This window comes from Heloderma suspectum, chromosome 5 (genome assembly GCF_057233095.1).
Source record: "Heloderma suspectum isolate Gila_16-S chromosome 5, 16-S_ref, whole genome shotgun sequence".
Classification (NCBI taxonomy): Eukaryota; Metazoa; Chordata; class Lepidosauria; order Squamata; family Helodermatidae; genus Heloderma; species Heloderma suspectum.
In genome coordinates, this window is record NC_139462.1 from 231,077,398 (window position 1) to 231,097,596 (window position 20,199).

The 20,199-nt window shown below is 44.8% G+C and overlaps 1 protein-coding gene across 8 annotated transcripts in view; it reads right to left on the reverse strand.

Annotated features, from left to right (window-relative positions):
* Window positions 1–20,199, reverse strand: part of LOC146345281 (uncharacterized) — a 228,758-nt gene that overhangs the window by 143,754 nt on the left and 64,805 nt on the right. For all 8 annotated transcript variants that reach the window (XM_084859551.1, XM_084859552.1, XM_084859550.1 and 5 more), the window contains exon 3: window positions 7,055–7,298. In XM_084859551.1, coding sequence (XP_084715677.1) covers window positions 7,055–7,292 — 238 coding nt within the window. In that variant the 5' untranslated portion in view covers window positions 7,293–7,298. The remainder of the gene's footprint in view (window positions 1–7,054; window positions 7,299–20,199) is intronic.

The following is a 20,199-nucleotide window of genomic DNA, read 5'->3' on the forward strand; positions in this document are numbered from 1 at the left end:
TAGCAGGTGGGGGTGCTGAGAGCAGGAGTCTCAGCTACTGAGACGGCTTGAACTCTGGCAATTCTTTTACGAGGCGCTCACACTGATAGACATGTGGGCACAGACAGGGGCTTTGAATATTTAGCACATTCACAAGCATGCAATCTGGCACAGAGTGTGTAATCCCAAGATGCTCCACTTTCATTTTCTATAACATTTTTAACTTTCCTGGTTGTAGAGGAAAGACATGGCATGAGAGATTCAGAACCCAGAGAACTGTCAGAATAGGGCTCTCAGAGGCTGCCAGGACTGGGGGGCGGGGGTGCCTGGGCTTTTACACTATCTGCTTATACATCCCTTCTCTGCCTAGCCTGCTTTACAAGGCCATCCCACATTTTTCAGAACTCAAAATACTGTAACAGGAATTAAAGCAGCGAGTAAATGCGCAGGATGTGTTCGATATCTCACTACTACAAAAGCAGCCATGACGGGGGCCCTGGCAGTCACTAAGAGCAGAGAAGAGCGAGAGAAGAAATTGCAGTGGGAAGGATCATAAACTAGTTAATGAGGCTTTTAGGGTGCAAACCTGTGCATGTTTAGACAGAAAACAGTCTACAACTCCCAGCATTCCCCAGTCAGCCATGTTGGCTGGGGGATACTGGGAGTTGAAGGACTTCTATAACATGCACAGGATTGTGCCCTTAATGGGACAGTTAAGGCCTGTATGCCACCTACTGATAAATAGGGCTGTCTTCAGAGGGAGGATTTGCGAACAGTGGATGCCTGGAGGGTGGGGCAAAGAGGGGCGGGCAGTCACCTTTGTGTCCTGCCTGCGAGTGCCCAGAAGTGTCCCAAGAGGCTCCAGTAGGTGGACCTTGGGTTGATTCAGCAGGGCTCATCTTATGCCCTTAAGTCAACAGGATTAAAATGAAATAAAACCCTAAAAGGTTTTCACTGACATCAAAAGACGCATGCTTTAAGCCTCTCAAAGCATTTAAAACAAATGTGACATTTACTATTGGTCATACACAAAAGACACAGAGAACAACTGGAAATTGTGAAGCATATTTCTTGTTGGTAGAGAGAAAAATATACTGGATAAAGACTGAAAAAGTAGTCTCCAAGTGACATCCATGCCTTTCTTTATAACAGGAAAGACTAATACCTAATTTGCCATCGTCTGGCTTTTAATAGCATTACCTGTAGTTTCTTCTCTATATTTGGCTGCTGAGCCTCTAAAGGAAAAACAGCAGTGGTCAATGCTTGGTGGCACACCAAACACACTGAACGCCCTCAGCTGGACTCCTGCGATGCACGTTATGAAGATGGACATCTCTCAGAGGACCTACTCTCTCCCTTCAAGGAACACGATCAATTTCATTCATACATAGGCTTTAGTGATTTCAGCCTCATGCAGTAATGCAACTTAAGTGTTAGATTCTTTTCGAAATCCTACTTTGAGACATGAAAATGAGGCTTGAGCACTTTGTTGAACGCATGCGGCAACATACTTCCCAACTATTAGGTTGCTTCTTGCAATCAAACTGTCACCCCCCAAAACTAGTAGGAAAACCAAATGTTGGTTGCACAAAAATTCTTAGGGGGGGGGGGAGAAGAGAGAGAACGTGATTTTAGGCATTTGTTCTCATTCCTCCAGTCTTTTGTGCTGTGTTTTGTTTTGCTACTTGGGTGTGGACATGTCTTGCATGGATATGCTGCAATTTATGTTCACCAAGAGAATACTGTCAGCGCCCTCTGGTGGGCATCAGATTGCTTTAATCATCCAAAGCAAGTTAGCTTATAAATTTGTAATACTGGAGTTTATATAAAACTAGACCCTAACAAAGTGAGTTTGGGGAAAGGATAAACTTCCTGCAACTCCAGCTGGGTGGGGGGCGGGGGTGTTAAGATCTGAAATTTCTTCTGCGCAGATTCCCTCTCTCTTCACGCACAGTTTATCATTTAATGAAGCTGGATATCTCGAAGTAATAAATGCCAAATGCCTTACTTTATCTGGTCAGTGCAGGGTTCAAAACAGTCATCTTCAGTGGCCACGTGTGTTAACCCCTCGCTGGCCTTTCAAAATTTGTGGCAGTACAAACCTGAGCAAACATTCTGGGGTTAAACCAGACATGTAGAGCGAGCAGTTGCTGGAAGGTTAGGAAGAGATGGACGTCTTTGTCTGCTCCCAAAGCAATCCCTCGGCATTACGTAAAGGACAGAATAAGAGGATTAGCCATAACTTGTCAAATTATGATGTTCAGCCACTTGGTAAAATCAACTTGCTGGTTGTTATGATCCTCATGGGAAAAAGATGCAATCCAAATGAAGTGTTAACGGAGGGGTGGGGGAGAACAGAAGCATGAAAGCTCAAAAAGCTTGTTTAATTTATTTTATTTATTTATTGCATTTATATCCCGCCCTTTTTTCCTCTTGCATGGAACCCAAGAAGGCATACATAATCCTTCTCCTCTCCATTTTATCCTCACAACAACAACCATGTAAGGTAGGTTGGGCCGAGAGTCTGTGACTGGCCCAAAGTCACCCAGTGAGCTTCCATGGCCAAGTGGGGACTAGAACCCAGATCTCCTGGCTCCCAGTCCAACACTCTCACCACTACACCACACTGGCTCTCAGATGAATTCCTGGATGACTTCTGCTTTATTCGACAGCACTCCTCGAAGCCCCAGCCCCCCATATCCGTAAGGTTCACACAGGTCCAGGTAGGACTCCATCAGACTGTTCGCTAAGCTTGCCTAATCTGGCTGAAGGATTTTAGTCAGCCACAACCCCCTTTTGAGCAGAGATGGAAGAGGTAGATCATAAGGTGATATTTACAGCCCCATGTGGACTGTCTGCAGGAAAGCCAAAGGCATGACTGCACATGAGTGTGAGCTGGTTGCCAATATTTGGCTGCCCCAGAAGAGGCATTCTGCTTTGTGGCTCCAAACCATACTCAGGATAATAAAAGAGCAGACCAGCACAAATCACAACACTGCAGTCCATAGGAAAGGTTGGAGAAGTGTAGGTGAAGCCTTCCGCAACCTAGTGCCCTCCAGATGTGTTGGGCTGCAAATCCCATCCTTCCCAATGGCCATGCTGGCTGGGGGTCTTTCCCCGCCCCACTGCTAGAGATCCTTCAACTAGAGATGCCAGGGGTGGAACATGGGTCCCCATGCATGAGGCTCTACTTGCCACATTCTTCCATACTGCTCCATGACTACATTCCAAGGTATAGCCCCGGCTCCAGCTTCCCATGCAAGAGCAGTAGCAGCTAGTGGTACAAGTACAGGGTCAAGGATCTGGCTATTACAGAACGAAAGCCAGTATGGTCCAGCAAATGCAGCACTGGACTTTGCAGCACTGGACTTTGGATTCCTGGGTTTAAGTATTACCTCTTCCAGAGACTCACTGTCTGGCCTTGGCCAAGTCACCCAGTCACCCACAGCTCCCTGTCTGTAAAAATGGGAAGAGCAGCCTATCTTGCAAGATTATCACGAGGGAAAGCTTGCAACTGCAAAATGGGGTCTGGAAATCAGCACTGCATCACTGTCATCAGTACAACAGGAATGGTGACGACCTATCTCAGAAATAAAATACTGAGGGCTCCAATGTGGTTTTGTGAGTGGGCAAGCCTCACCCTCATAGCAGCCATTTTGTGAGAGCACCCACTGCACTCTCAAAATTCCAAATATGCCCACTGACCCACAAAGGTTGGGGACTCCGATATAGAGAATCTGACTCGCCCAGAAACACATGATACCTGTATCACTGGAGGAGACCTAGCCCTGAGGCGCAGGGGGGCAGCAGCCCCTTCTCGCCTAACAGACTTGTTATTAGCAAACAACATGGTGTCTAGATGGATTTTAAGTCCATAAAGTAGATATTTTCACATAGATCCATGCACCCATCAGTTTGATGAAATATAGGTGCCCTGTTAAGGCACAGTCCAGAGACAACGAAACGTAGCCAAATAGTTACACCCATGGAAGTATTTTTCTTCTCAGAAGCTGATCTCATTTTGCCTCAAGAAAGGAAAAAGCAGTAATAAGAAAGAGAAACACACACAAGACATGGTCCTAGCCAACAGGTCTGGAAGAAAATCACCCCACCCCTGCCCTATCCCAGGATCCCCCACACTGAACTTCTCTGCAGATCAACCACCTCTTCATTTGAGAGCATATCAACTAATGTGTTCCATATCAAGTAGCAAAACAATCCAGAGGACTGTAGCAAGCCTCCCACACTACAAAGGCAAGGCAAAGACCTCGAACCCCCAAGAAAATCAAATTTCATTTCCCAAGCAGGTGGAAACAATGCAAAATAACCCATTTTATACCTCTGTTGTATACTACTAGGTCAAACCCTAGATCTGGGTGCAAAGTGTGGCCTGTAGGCTGCATGCAGCCTGCTAAGCCATTTCTGGCAGCCCACCATACACCCCCAATATATCTGTCATGGCAGCAGCACTGCCTGGGGTTTTCCTTGCTAGCGCTCAAAGGGGAAACCTTTCCTTTATCTCTAGTCTCTCATCAGACATGGAGGGAAGGAGTTCCCTTGATAGCACTAGCAAGAGAAATCCCAGGGCCTAGATACATCTGGAACGCACTGACTGGACTCAGCTATTCAACGGGTTAATGTATGTGAATTCAGTTCACCCCTGCAAATAATTCTCTCTAATGCATATTCCATTGTTCTATATTAGACAGTGATTCCATCCCACCTCCCAAAATTACGTAGCCCAAGAACCAGCAAAAACTCCCTCTTATGGCCAAGGGCTGTTGTGGCACAGCAGCTAAGAGACTGAGCTGTGACCCAGGAAGCCCCCAGTCCAAATCTTATCTTAGGCCACTATCCCCCACCCTAACACGTAACATGGGGATGCTACTACTGACTTACCTTGCAGGTTTGTTGTAAGGACTGCAAATAAATGTACTTGAAGAGCTCTTAAGCGCTGTATAAAAAACTACTATCATTAGTTGCCATGCCTGCCTTGTATGTCTGCAAAAACAGTAGGGACTAAAACCCAAATGGACAGGCAAGAATTTTGTTCTGGTTTTCTGGCTCTGAATATGCATTGTGCCTGATGAAGGTTCCCAAGTAATCCAAAAGTTTGCACAACCTTTAAACTACTGGTTAGCCTCTCAATGACCCTTTGCCTCACCCTCTACTCTGCACCCCAGATGTGTCTCAAGCGATAAACATGCAATTTTGAAAACAGAAGAGAATATTCAAATCTGTCAGACACCAGCAGAGAGAGGGTGCGAACATTTCTCAACTTGAGCACTGGAGCTCCTTCAGAGAGACCAGAGCAAGAGCTTTGATAAGAAGCCTGCAGAGTTGTTTCCTTCATGGTTCCCCATCGCTCCCCTTCCCCAAAGGCTCAATTTGTTTTTGCTTCGGAAGCTAACGTTAGCCATGTTCACCATAGGGTAGGCAATTTGTGTGTTTTTAGGAGAGAGAAAGTTAGGCTCACCAGAAGAGACAAGTTATACATCCTGACACAAGATGTAAGTTTACTTTTAGAGAAAGGTTACATAAATATTCTCCAGAATACAGCCTCAAGCATTATTGCATAACAGAAATGGGGAAGCTGTTCCAAACACTGGAAATAGAACATAGGGGAAAGGAATTGTTATTGACTTGCATAGTACTGAAATTAGGAAGGGGGAAAGAAAATGAGTGGGGAAAGAATGTATGAATCTTTGGTTTAGGTTTTGTTAAAAGTCAATAAACCTGTGTGGAGCAGATCAAAGCAACAAGGGGCAGCAAGCCAGAAGGTGAATGCTGATGTACAGCTGGGACAGGGACCCTGCAGTCTGCAGGTGCACACACACACCCCGGCTGATTTCGTGCAGCTTCAGTGTCATTTGGCTCTCCAGACACTGTGGGCCCACTCTTGCTCTCTGGACCATCCCTCTGGAAATTGCTTCCTCTTCCACTTCATGCGTGTGTGTTGGGGCTGCACGCGTGGAAGCAAGACGCAGAGAGAAAGGGCAGTGCAATCTTGCAATGCTGCAAATTCCACTGACTTTTCCCATGGACCCTTCATAAGACAAAGGTTCCCCACTCCTGATGTAAAGCATAACAGACAGGCAGTTTAAGGTTCTAAAGAGAGGTGGGGTGCATGTGTTGATGCGCATACATATGCTGAGCCACAGGAGAGAAAAGAACGTTCTGCAAAAGCATCCTGAATTGACTGGTGAGAGGAAGCCAGACAGGAAAGAGTGACAGTCTAGACAACAGGCAGCGAGAGGAAGATGCCCAAAGCATTTAGGCAGTAGGTGCAGAGAGAGGAAACAGAGCTTTGAGGATACCAAGTGGGGGAAGAGAAATGGGAGGAGCTAGTGAGGCAAAGCACACTGCTAATAAATGTTACCTCCCCTAACAGTGAAGGGAGGGAGAGGCTGCTGCTTATATTCCTTTCAAAGAGCTGTGATGCATCATAACACATGTGAAGATAATGTTATATTGTGAGCATCCTTCTGGGGACTGTAACCAACCTTAACCCCCAAATTCCACAACCTTTCCAAGAAACCAGGATCTGCCAAATAATTCAGCCTTCCCACTAGGAAACGTTCTGTACATTACACCCGTGATTTGCCCACATCAGTATCAGGATTATCCTGAGGTGCTATGGTAACCTAAACTGAATAGATGGGCAGCCCACTCAATTGTAAGACTCCAGGGGTTGGGCACATAAACCTGTGTCCTGATAATTCCGAACAAGACTGCTTCCCTCCTCTCCTCGCACCTTCCCACTTTAACTGGCCCCCAGTTTCTTATTGGCTGCTGCCCACCCCTTCCAGAAATATTGCCTGTCTCTCACTTGCCACTCCCAGATCTTGAGGTTTCAATCATGTCCCGCTTTCCTGAGCAGTAGAAGGTATAAGCAAGATGAAAATGAGAGGTCTCCCCCAATGGATGCTACAGCCCTTCCCAGCTCCTGCCCAGTTTTCCTAAGTGACATGGCAACGTTGGCCCCATAGCATTGTTGGCCCCAGAGCTCTTCTGCTCATTAGCACACCACACTCTGCCTACCCCCAGGCATTCACAGTTGTGACCCGAGACTTACGCTCCACTGGAACATTGTCAGCGTGAGGTTTGGTTTTTGCTTCCTGGTTCCCAGCCTTTGGGTCGTCATCATCTAGAAGAGGGACGTAGTCTGTTTTGCCAACAGTTTCTCCAATCACATCATCAAATTTCTCTGCTTCCAGGGTGGCAATGAAATCCCGTTTCACTTCCTCCTCAATCTGTGGTGGTGGCTCTGTCAGGGCATCTGCTAGGCTGAGATTGTGGTCCAAGTCAGCCATGGCTCACTGGGAAAGAAGAACAGGGGCAGGGGGGAGAGCGAGAGAGAGAGCTATTAGACATTCAAAGCTATCGCAGTGAAGTTAATTAGCAGGCTCTGGATAGCTTGAACCAACGAAGTCAGATTCATGGTGATTCAAATCACACAGCAACTCAAGTATTTCCTAAACAAAGAAAAGTACACCCTAACTGGCTGCTATAACCTCCAACACACTGGCTTATGACCAAATCAAGCCTTCACCTGGCCTACATGAGTAACCCAAAGGAAGCCTTTTTGGTGGGCGATATGCCTTTTCCAATCCAGTACTCAATCCACTTAGACACAAGAAGGGCAATGGTGAAATGCATGGATTTCTATTTGTCCCTCTGAAAGGACATGAAGTGAGTCTGTTAAAACAAGACCAAAACCTAATGCAGATAAAATGCTGCCCGATCTCACCATGGTCAGGAAGAATTAAGCCTGCACTGCGTTCAGTTGCCAAGAACATTCCAGAAGGCACTGGTGATTACTAAAACAGGTGTGTATTCTTCTATGAGACAGAAAATCATAAAAATAAGAAGAGCCATGCTGAATCAGACCAAAGGCCCCAAAGTGCATATCTAGTCCAGCATTCAATAGCACTCTCCTGCTCGTGCTCCCTAGCATCTGCCACATGTGAGTGTTCACATAAGAATATCCTAAGGAGTGGAGTAACTTTGTATTAGGAGCAGTGTGGGAAAGGGAATACATCATGTGTATTCTCCTGTGTTTTCCCACTGTCTCTTCTATCTTTTTTCTTACTGCAGAAAATCCATTAAGGAAGGAAAGATGGAATAGCTGCACAATGCCTTCTGATTCTTAGTGATAAAAGCCCTCCATTTGGAAGCACTCCCTATATGGCCAAGCCTCTTCCCCCTAGCCCATGAACGCCAAGGCCCTGAAAAAGTAAGATTCTACCATTTTTATTTTATTTACTATAATGGTTTATACCTCATCTTGCAATCAAATGATCCTCAGAGTAGCTTACAACAAATTGTAACAATAGACTTGCACCCCAACGTTTAGTGACCAAAGTCAGGCTAGGATTATCATCCATGTGGATCATGGATCTAGTATACAGAATCACAGTATTAAGCAAAAGCTATAGGCTCAATGATAAAGGGAACCATTTTCTCCATATTGGAGAAGTGCAACTACCCGTCGAGAATAGATCATCAGGGGCACGTAGTTATGCTGGTGCTCAAAATGTAGCTTAACTTTGTTTATCTCATTAGTGGCTTTATTATGCTTTACATCTGAGATACTATTGCTCTGTTTTTATTTTGTGGAAAGCCACCTCAAACATTGTGGGTGAGGTGGGGAATAAATGTTTTAAAATAATCCCCCGCTCCCAAACTCAAAAAAGCCCAGGTGGTTATAGTTCAGTTTATTTCAAGAGCAAAAAATAGGGGGTGGAGGAACTACAGCATCTTGCCTGCTTGCTGAAGCTTCCCTTATGGAGATTATTCTTTACAGAATGAGTGATATATATCCTTCAATCACAGTAAGGCACATTTATCCCTTCCACAGAGGACAGCCTGCAGCACGTTTCTGACCCCAGATGACTTGGCTTATGTTAGCAACCTCTTCTTTTTTAAGCCAGCGTTATTTACACTTGAAGTAAAGCCCCCCCACCCCACCCGCACAATACTTCACTAATCCACCTCCAGTCAGTGCAACAGGAAGAAAGCCCCCTTCCCAAGCTCTCCTCCCTCTCTATAAAAGATCCACTTATAGCCAGAACTCCACCTAGATTATTTCTACATCTTCTGATATGAAACCGAAATCATAAACTAATTTGTCAAGCTGATTCACCACTTCCTACTTCTCCCTTTAGACACTATTTGTGACAGAGGTCAGTACACTTTCAAGAAGCTGTATTAGTCTAGGGCAGTAATGGCCAAACGTTCAACATCTGAACTACTTTTAACAGCTGTCCCAATAGGAGAATTTAAGTGCTGTGGTGTCATGGTGGTGCAGGAAAATCTGCCCAAACATTCTTTGGTGCACAGCTGTTGGGGGTGGCAATGAGGGAGGAGCCCTCATGGAGAACGGCTGGTGGTAATCCCAGGGTCAGCTCCTTCTACTCTTGATGCTTCCTCTACATCTTTGTAGAGAATGCTAGAGAGGATGCTGAAGAAAGCAATGAGGATGAAAGGATGACTAACATCATGTGCAAGGGGAGAAGAAACCAGGACAGTTTCTGTTTAGAAACCAAGGAAAGGAGAAGGAATTGGAGCTGAGGATGTGACAATCTCCCAAATGTTCAAAAGGCTTCCAGAAGGGAAGAGCCCTCCAAGGGGGACAACAGTCCATGGGCTCCAGGTGCAGCGGAGCAGATTCCAGCTGGATCACTGGAAAACCTGGAGCAACGTAATCTATCAGCCAGAGGTACCACAGAATCACCCTGTGTTTGTTATTAAAGCAGATCAGATGTACATCAAAGACGGCTGAAGGGCCAAATGTCACATTACATTAAACGCATAGTCTGGAGTTGTGTGTAGCTTTTTTAAACCACGAAGAGGCTAAGGGCCAGGGCACATGAGAAAGGGAGGGATAACATTGTGCCATGCCGGCCCCCCTCCCCAGGCTGTGTTTGGTGCAAAGAGGAAGCTGCATTTGGTGCCAATGGAAGTTTCTCCTTCCCCACCCCAGGCTCATAGCACCCTTTGGGGCACTGTTGCTCGCACCTTACCAGGGAAGGAAAGGGTTAAAACCTGATAAACACACGTATACTTGCAAGTGGTGCCAGTCATACATTTGTAAAGGCCAGACGTTTATAGAATCCCCCCACTGCAAGGTTTCAGAAGACCTCCAATATCATTCATTAATTCATTACACTTCTATGCTGCCCAATAGCCAAAGCTCTCTGGGCAGTTTACAAAGATTAAAACCTGAAAAATACAATTTTAACAACGTAATATAAAGACAATGCACAAAAATACAACAATTTAAACAATCAACAGTAAATCCCAGGACTCATTAAAAACCTTATCATATGCTGTCAAATGTCTGGAAGCAGAGGAACTCTTAACCTGGCACCAAAAAGCTGACAATGTTGGCATCAGGCAGGCCTTACTGGGGAAAGCGTTCCACAATTAGGAGGCCACCATTGAGAAGGCCCTCTCCCTTGTTGCCATCCTCCAAGCCTCCCTTGGAGGCTCCTTTCCAACTCCAAGGATATGCCCATCTGGCAGCTTCTGTTGTCACTGCAGCACACAACCAGAAATAACTGGAATCATTCGCTGGTCCTGCCCTGAGCCAAAAGGGGGAAACCCAGATGCACAATCTGCAGAACCCACCCGGCATCAGGCCCACAGGGCTGGAGCCTCCTGTACACGCTCCCTTTGAGTCCACTCCAACCCTCAGTATCATGCAGCACATAGCACAACAAGCCCAGCCTCATCAAGTTATCTATTTCTGCTATTAGGAGCAGGGGACAAGTCTGCATGGACCTCTCAACAGTAAGGGGGTGGTATGTACACCCCAGCCTGTGTCATGAGTACTAAGCCCCTGGCTTGAACTTGGAATAAACTGAGAAGGTCAAATCCCATCACAACCCAAAAATGATTAAACCAAGTGCAACCAAATCTAAAGTGTGCTAAGTAAAATTAGTATAAATGCGTAGCTTGGAGAGTTTATTCCAGCAACAGAACTGGGAATCTATTCACAACATGGGTATTTTTAGCACAGAATTCTGGATACTCAACAGTAAGGCAGAGCTGGAAGCATATTTGACACTTCCAGAAACAAGATGTGCTATTCTGCAATGGCACATTAACGGCTGTACAGCATCAGCACAGCTAACTGAAAGCATTAAGACATGGGCTCATTAATGTTATACAACGGTGCATCTTTTAACAGAAGTCTCTGATGGCATAGGGAATTGTCAGGCTGGGCAAGCCAGCACAGCATAAAGTAGCACCCTGGCAAAGGGCAAGCCTCAAACGATTTAGGAATGACAGGTCTTGTGTACCTCTTGGGCTTGCGTTACCGAAGTGGAAGTAAAGACGTCACCTTGGCTTCCTTTCCTTCCAGGGCCTCAACTGGCTTAGGAGGAGATGAAGGGCTTTTCCCAGTCCAAATTCAAGAAATGCAGCGATGCTTGTCATTAGCCCAGATCAACACTTTTGACTCAAATGAGGCACAATTGGCCTATGCTCCATTCTTTCAGCATCAATGAAGAGAAAAGCCTACAGAGATTTGCATGGTGGTCCAGGACCTCACAAACAACCACAGGCCCCATATGCTCCCCCCTTCTATAAACCTCCAAGACACGGTTTTTACTGAGCTTACATCCTATCCTATCCTATCCTATCCTATCCTATCCTATCCTATCCTAGGAGCTCATGGTATCGTGAAAAGACCAAACTATGAAATACATTAAGCTTAAATATTATGCCCATTGTCACCCACTCTACATGATTAACCCCATCCACTCAATGTACACCCAATGAGAAAGGGCTTATTCCATTTTTCAAGCTATGTCCATGCCATCCCTAACAGTTTATCAACAGTAAGAAAGTGAAACAGCATCAACAAGCCTCCACCTTGTCATGAACATCCATCCCTACAGTGTATATGAAGCATCTCAAATTATCAAAAGGCAAGGGAGTTTCAAAGTCCACAAAACATGTTCATGTTTACTTTTTTGGAGAAAAAGACAAAGTGCTCAGTACTTTTGGACTCAATGCATGGAAGTAGTTTGTCACACCCAAGTGAGCTGACAAGCAAGCGTGCCCTTTCCTTTTTATTTATGGAGTAGGATAGCAAAGAGGCAGGCACTGGAGCCACAAGGAAAGGTAAGTGGTAAGAAGCTCCTGAAATAATTCAAGGAGTTTGTTTCTGGAAGAGCTGCAGCTGTCAAAGCAGAAAGAGACTTCTGAGCTCAAGATGGGAGGGATGTGTAAATGGGAAGGAGACCACTTCCTGCTGGAAACACTTTAATCCAACCATCACCAACCATGGCCATGCTGGCTGGGAATTATGGGAGTTGCAGCCCCACACATCTGGAGGGCACCAGGTTGCAGAAGGCTGTGCAGTTTAGTACAACTGTTTAGCTCTCCTCTCTTCAGATCCCCACAATCAGTCTCTTTTGTTTTCCCTTCCCATAATCCAAACCCAACTGCTATTCGGCTGCTTTGCTCCCCTTCCCACAGTCTCGCCTTTTCACGCTCTTTATCATGTAGCTTATGTCTGAATGCTCTTCCATCAAGCCACCACTCCTCAAAACAAAACCTTATTCCCTTTGCAAAATATTTGCGCTCTCTCTCTCTCTCTCTCTCTCCATTACTTCACTGACCTTGAACTGCCTCTACTCACCAAGTCTCTCTCACGCCCTTGCCTTCTCCACCTTATTGGATCTTACATCCACAGATCAGGGACAGTGATGCTCCCTACAGTGCATGCCACACTAAAATGCTAAGCAACTGCTAAGCAATTAACACCACCTTTAACAATCGTATTTCTCCTGCAAGCCACTGGGAATATTAAACTTTGCTATGATGCGACACACAGGTCTGTAATAAACATGCGTATCGCCGTTGGGCACAACAGCTGGCACAGAGAGCAGCACTTCCTAAAAGCTGTCCAAAACTGCACCATCCCCTGCTCCATGCCATCTGGGTTTTTGTGTCTTCCCAGACCCCCACTGTACAGTAGAAGCCAACTGAAGTTTCAATGGGTGGAAACATCAGCTACTTTGGGAATAGCCATGTCCCTGAGCCAAGACTGGCTCCCAACTTAGAAGACAGGGTGTCATGACTCACCTGGGGAATTCCTTGTCAGAAGTTCTAGAGCCCTCTGGGCCAGATGTACCCATAGAACAGGCCGCTTCAGATGACCCTGGGCCTGCCCAAGACAGACCTGGGCCCTTGGGGGAGATGGCTTGAGATCTGCCTCCTCAAGAGGCAGAGAGCTTGGTTTCTCAGGCAAAGAGAGTTGCTGAGCCACCACCTAGCCCTCGAGAAAGCTGACGCCTAAGCATCCAGGCTAGAATGGTGGCCAGGTGAAGAAGCGCTTGTTACAGAGGAAGACTCCTCAGGAGTAAAGGCCCTCCTCACAAGTAAGACATCTGCCAAAAGGTCCATAGTGATGTAGAACTGAGGCTCTAGGGGCTCAGGCTTAGGCCTTGGACTGCCTTGTGACCCTGCTTGTGGATGCTCCTTGCCTGGATTCTTCCTCTTTGCCTGTACCCAGCCAACCTACACCTTGGACTGCCTTGTAAACCTGCTCTTGGAGGTTACCACACCTTGGCCTCGCCTGAAGCAGGTCACAGGACCAGAGAATCCCCAAACTTGGCCAGGAGGAAGTGACGAACAGTCAAATGAATGTCTCTCTACTTTAACTGCCTGGAGGGGGTAGGGCAAACTAAAAATGTTCAAGTTAAAATTCTAAGGAAAAATCTTTTCACATAAATGTGTTGAATAAAAGAGACATGGATTCCGTTTGTGGTAAGAGGCTTTTACAGGCCTGTATTAAGCTTAGATTTCACTTTAAAACAGATCAGTGTTTACAGAAAGGCAATTAAAAAAAGATTTATGTCCACCGCGGGGGAGAGAAGCAGTACAGGTGAGATTTCCACGGTATCTAGTAACTTTAGCCTACTTTAAAAAAAAACACATACAACTCAGTATGACTGATGTACTACTAATATCATCTCCAATAATTATTTCCAGCATCCCAGTATAAGACTTAAAAACTGTAGGAACTTGGATCCAGGTCTGAAGCACAAAACTCTTGCCAACAAATAAAAGTACTTTTACTGATAGACAGTAAGCCTACACACACATACACAAAGATAAGCGCCTTCGTCAGCTTGAGTGTCTCTTTAAGCAGCCCAATTAATTATCCAGCAATTTCCAAGAATATTGGCACTGACAGACACAGCTAGCCACCAAAAGGCTGAGGGGGAGTTGCAAGAGACTCCAGGCTGTCCGGCAGTGAAATAGACTATTTGGTCTAAGGAGAACTAGAGGGGAGAAGTTTACTATCAATAAATTTGAGCAGCCTGGAAAATGTAACGTTTCTTTCCACTAATGCACAGGGAGATAAAGGTGGTTTTAAGGAGTCTGCCTGAAAGCCAGGATTTCTTCTTGTTAATCAAGAGCTAGAGAGGTATTCACGGCCAAGTGTTTTATTTTGTTTTAACCCAGTTCTAGGTCTGAAGATTCCCAGATGCCAAATTAACCATTCTTTATATATTAATTCCTAACATTCTCTGTTCGCCAGCAAGAGAAAAGATGTCTATTTAAAATCTTAAAATCCTGTCTGCTTAACAGAGTATCAGCTCAAGAAAATATGGAACTTTTCCAGGTTCGGACATCATGATAGCAACCCAGTAATGGGGTGTTTCTGAGTTGTTGACTAAAAGTGGAAGCAACAAGCATGTGGGAGGCAGCACATTCACTGCTGATCAGCTCTGAGAATTCCTGGGTTAAACAACCTAAGAATCATTGTGATGTGCAAACCGGGTCACTGTCTGTGGGAGGTCCAGTAAACATTGTTTACTTGGACTTCCAAAAGGCTTTTGACAAAGTCCCTCACCAAAGACTCCTAAGCAGATTTAGCAGTCACAGGATAAGAAGAAAGGTTCGAACCGCATTGGGCATAATAAAGGCTTTTCCAAATACCTGCGAATATTTTCTGTTTGGGGCCTCTTATGGATTGGTAACTGGTTAAAAAAACAAAGCAGAGACTAGAAATAAATAGTTCTTGCAATGGAGGGGTATAAACAATAAGATCCCCCAAGGATCTGTAAACTTCACTTATGCTGATGGAGTCTGAGCTGTTAGTGTCTGACCAAGAAAATTCCTGGGGTTGTGGCAGACAGCTTGATGAAAATGTCAACAGTGTGCAGCTGCTGTGAAAAAGTCAAATTCCATGTTGGGGATCACAGAGGTATCAAAAATAGAACTGCCAATATCATAATGCATCGTAGAAGTCTATGGTGTGGCCACGCTTGCAATACTGTTCTGGTAACCACACCTTTAAAAGGATATTGTATAGATAGAAAAGGGCAACCAAAATGATCAAGGGCCTGGAGCAGCTCCCCTGTGAGGAAAAGTTACCGTATTTGGGACTTTTTAGCATAGAGAAAGGAAGGGGAGGGGGGCGGACATGATAAAGATGTATACAATTATGCCAGGTGTGGAGAAAGTAGGTCTCTCTCATAATACTAGAACCTGGGTTCCCCCAATGAAACTATATGGTGAGAGATTCAGGGCAGTTAAAAGGCAGTACTTCTTCACACAGCGTATAATTCAACTATGGAATTCACTACCACATGATGTAGTGATGGCCACCAACTTCGATGGCTTTAAAAAGGGATTAAACAAATTAATGGAGAGTAAGACTGTCAATGGCTCCTAGTCCCAGTGGCTATGTATTACCTCCAGTATCAGCGGTGGTGTGCCTCTGTATGCCAGCTGCTGGGAAACATGAGTGGGAGAGTACTGTTCCTCTCATGTCTTACCTGTGGGCTTCCTACATGCAGCTGGTTGGCCACTGTGTTAACAGAACGCTGGAGCAGATAGGACTTCGGTCTGATTCAGCAGGATTCTTCTTGCAGTCTTATGTACCTCATCCAGACCAGATTAACATTTCCTTACAGCATAAAGCACTCACCCAATACATTTGATTAAAAAAGAAGCCAGCTGTTAGCTTCTCTTAATTCATAATCATGAACACAGTTCAACTAAAATTCCACTACAAAAGAGTAAGTCATTCTAAGTGTGAGAAATACTGGGAAGGTTCTCTTTTTCTTTTTTATACACATGCTATCACTAGTAAGCCTTTCAGCAATTTCTTGCTTAATCTGTCAGTGTCAAACTGGACTACATTCATCCATGTTTCCAAAAACATCTCTGAATGCACCTTGATGTCACCCACATTACTCAAGAGGCTGCCACATCAGGTCCACCAAGTCTCTACCTAACCTGCACTTCTTTACCTCTCCTCCAATCGGCATCAGCAATTTATAACCCAATTACAGCCTCCATGCTGCACTGCACATGTGAAGAAAGTGTGGAAGGCACAACAGGGTAGCTACAGAGGCCCTAGGTTGGAAGTGGGAGTTGTCTTGCCATACAGTTAAAAGAGCAGTCCACTGTTCACACACAACCTCTCATTAGAAGTCCCTTTTAAACTATGCATGTGTGTGAGGAGGGATATAACTCAATCAGAATCCGAAGAAAAACTCAGCTGCCATAAGGAAGAGGATCTGGCCAGCATCAACTGAACAAGCTTGATGCAGCCTGCAAAGTTGCACAATCTGTGATGACTGCTTGGGCCCACAACTATTTATTTTATTCTAAAATCATATCCCGCTAACCAGCCAAAACACACCATTCAAATATCGAATGTAAAAACCAGTTTTTAAAAATCACAGCCAAGTGCAAAGCAAAAATCCAGAAATTGCCCAATATTAAGGCCACCTCAACTTTCAGCTCAGTTTGAGTATACTATGCCATGGTTCTCTAACCAAAGAATTGATGAAATCCAAACTGAGTTCTGTTTTGGCTTCACCAGATCAGTCTTTAAAAAAATCCAAAACCTACAGGGCCAGCCATCTTGAATATGACTAGGCATGTGCAACAAAATTGCTGAGAACACCCGGAATTTTCCCAGTATTGCATTAATCTCTTTCATACTACTGTGCCTAGAGGTTTAAGGTAAGCAGATTTTGGAGGAAGGTGTGGTGGAGAAGAGAGAGAAAGAGGAGGGAGGGAGGAAACTCAACCAGAGGCAATGACAAAGAATTAAACTCTTCCATAAGAATATACAGCTAGCCCCACAGGAGCAAGCTAAGGTTTATCTTAGAAAGAAATAAATCTAGTCCTGCATCCTGTCTGCCCACAAGCAGGACACAAAGGCAATAGCCCTCTCTCATGGGTGCCCCCTCCCCAATCTAACTGGTATTTGGTGGCATACTTGTTCTGAATACAGAGGTTCCTTTTTTCTATCACTGATAATACTTGTTGATAGACCGATCCTTGAGCAGGTCATATAGAAAGTGAAGAACCTCACACAGTAGGATTCCTGGTTCCTTCTAAGGGTTTTAAGGAAGCAGTCAAAAGGAGGGAGATGCTACCTCTCCTAATCTCTCTGCGCCTGTAGAGAGAATTAGAGACTTGCAGACAGGCTTGCTAGCCAATGAAATGATAACGAAACATGAGTACAGAGAGCACCATTAGCAAACAGCTCAAATCCAAGTGGATGCGCTCACCTCTCAAACAGAGGCTGGTGAGCCTGAAAATGTTAATCCACCCTGACAGCCCTCCAGTGCTAAAAAGCTTCTGTTCCACAATGCAGGTACTTGTACATCCACAGCAGAGGGCTCCCAGAGGTTAAGGGCACTCAACAAAAGATGGCTGCTTGCAAAGTTCATTTGTTTGTTTGCAACAAGCCTGGGGGATGGGTTGGGGGGGGGGGAGATTTATCAGCACCTGCTCACCATTACCATCATTCAGGTATTCCAATGTTTCTACACAGTTTTGTAAGAAAACCAAGAGTAGTGTTTACTACACGAGAAAATAATTCATCTAACTCAGTGTTCTTGACTTTTGCCTGTCAGAGCAGCGACTGCTGTTTTTTAGTACAAGGAGGCAGGAGCACAGAAAATGGCCCTTTGAGAGTTCTATGACCCATGGTCTTTGACCAAAGAATATCCCTGTTAAAGTGAAGCACACAACAAACTGATCACAGCCCAGGCCATTTGTATGGGTCCAATTCTGCAGGAGTGCAGAATGTGGTATCAGGTGCAGAATTCATCTTCCTGATAATGTCAGCTTTCAATGTATTTTCAAGCACATGTCCAGCCCTCCTTATGATTGCCAAGTAGACATGGAAGTATGAGGACAACACTTGCCAAAGTCTCAGAAGCCAAAGAAGCAAGTTAAGACTCCCAGGGTTTGGGGGCAGGACTACAGTCCCCTGTATAACTCCTTATACTACCCTATGACTACAAATCAGAAGAATGCAAATAGAAAACATACACATTACCTCAATTTGTATAATTTATACATGTCACAAAATTTAGTTCTCGGTAGAGAATTTTAAAGAAATTTAGTACAAACAACATGTCATTCTGATTTAAACATTTTAATGACTGTGTGCAGCTGTCCAAAACTAGGAGTTCAGCCACCTCTAAACACAGACCGGAAGTTCCGTAGAAAACAACCACCACCCCAAGAGCTCATTGTTTTAGAAATATGTTTTTCATTTACTGCAGCTGTAATTTAGCCCACTGGGATAAACTTTCAACATAATTACAGCTGGAAACACTATTGTTTCCTCATAGCTCCAATGCTCAGAATCATTTCCTCTGTTCCAGATGCCTGGGAAGTCACCACTTCCGCTTCCTATCAGAGTTTTTATTAATGACCCTGAAATATCTTGATTCAAGGCTCTTAAAGAAATCTACCCGTTGGCAAACAGGGCTGGTAGCACAGTACAAATCTCGCACATAAAGAGACAGCTCTCCTGTGTAGATTTCAGTGTTGTGGACCTGCCCAAGTTGCTTTTAGAACACGAACACACATGCATACAGGCATGCAGGCATGCATGAGCGCGCACATGCTATTACTTTGGTACCAGAGCTTTCAAACTGCAAACTGTCACAAGCAGCTATTTCCGTAAGATGGTTTTAAATACTGCGAACCACCCTTAGTGTATTCAACAAAGGCAGCACAATTTTGTTTAAAATCAATGCTGACTTCAAAAATGGTTCTGGCTCCAGTGCCTACTCATTAAACTGCTGCACGCTGGAGGTGAATTTCCTAATGGACCCAAGACAACAATGCAAACCTGTCAAGCCAGGGACTGTGGCTAAATTTCACACTTTTAAGTTTTGTAACATGGTCTGCATGACATTTTCATGAAGATGGGAGATCTCTCTGCAAAGCTGGAATCAAGATAGATAGATGGATGGATGGATGGATGGATGGATATGTATATGAGAATGAAGCTGGTACAAAAGGATATGGAAAAAAGTTGAGCCCTGAATTCATGCACAGTAACAACAACAACAACAACAACAACATTTATATACCACTTCTCACTGAACAAATCCCAAAGCAGTTTTAACAACAGAACTGCATCTATGCAAGCAGCTTGAAACACCTTGATACCTAGACCACAGAAGGGGAAAAAGCTGAACGGAAATAGACTTATGTCAGACTTGGGGGGAAATTAGTTAGTGGTGCCCACAACAAGCTGCAATCATCCAAATGCTCTTTAGATCCTTGTCCATCCTGGCTTGTGAAATCTGTCAGAGCTGGGCTGGGTACCTAGACCTCCAAGATGATTAATCCCTCCTTGAGGGACAGTGAGGTTCTCACAGCTTTGAAAGAAGCAGTGGTGAGGCCCATGTTGAAGAAGTCAAATCTAGATCCTATGGTTTCAGATAACTACCACCCTGTATCAAATTCGCCATTCTTGGCCAAGGTGCTGGAGCATGTAGTGGCCTCACAATTCCAAGCAGTGTTGGGTGATACTGATTATTTAGATCTATTCCCACCAGGTTTCAGACCTGGTTATGGGACAGAAATAGCCTTGGTCGTCCTGGTTGATGACTTACGCTGGGAAATGGATGGGGGGAGTGAAACTCTATTGGTTCTTCTGGATCTCTCAGTGGCTTTCGATACCATCAGCCATGGCATACTTCTGAATTGTTTATCTGGGTTGGGCTAAAGTGGTTTCAGTCCTTTCTGGAGGAGCAGTCTCAGAAGGTGGTGTTGGGGGACTTTTGTTCCACCCCATAGTCATTAGCCTGTGGGGTGCCACAAGGTTCCATCCTGTCCCCCATGCTTTTTAACATCTACATGAACTCACTAGAAGTCATCAGGAGGTTTCAGCTGAAGTGTCATCAGTATGCAGATGATACTCAGCTC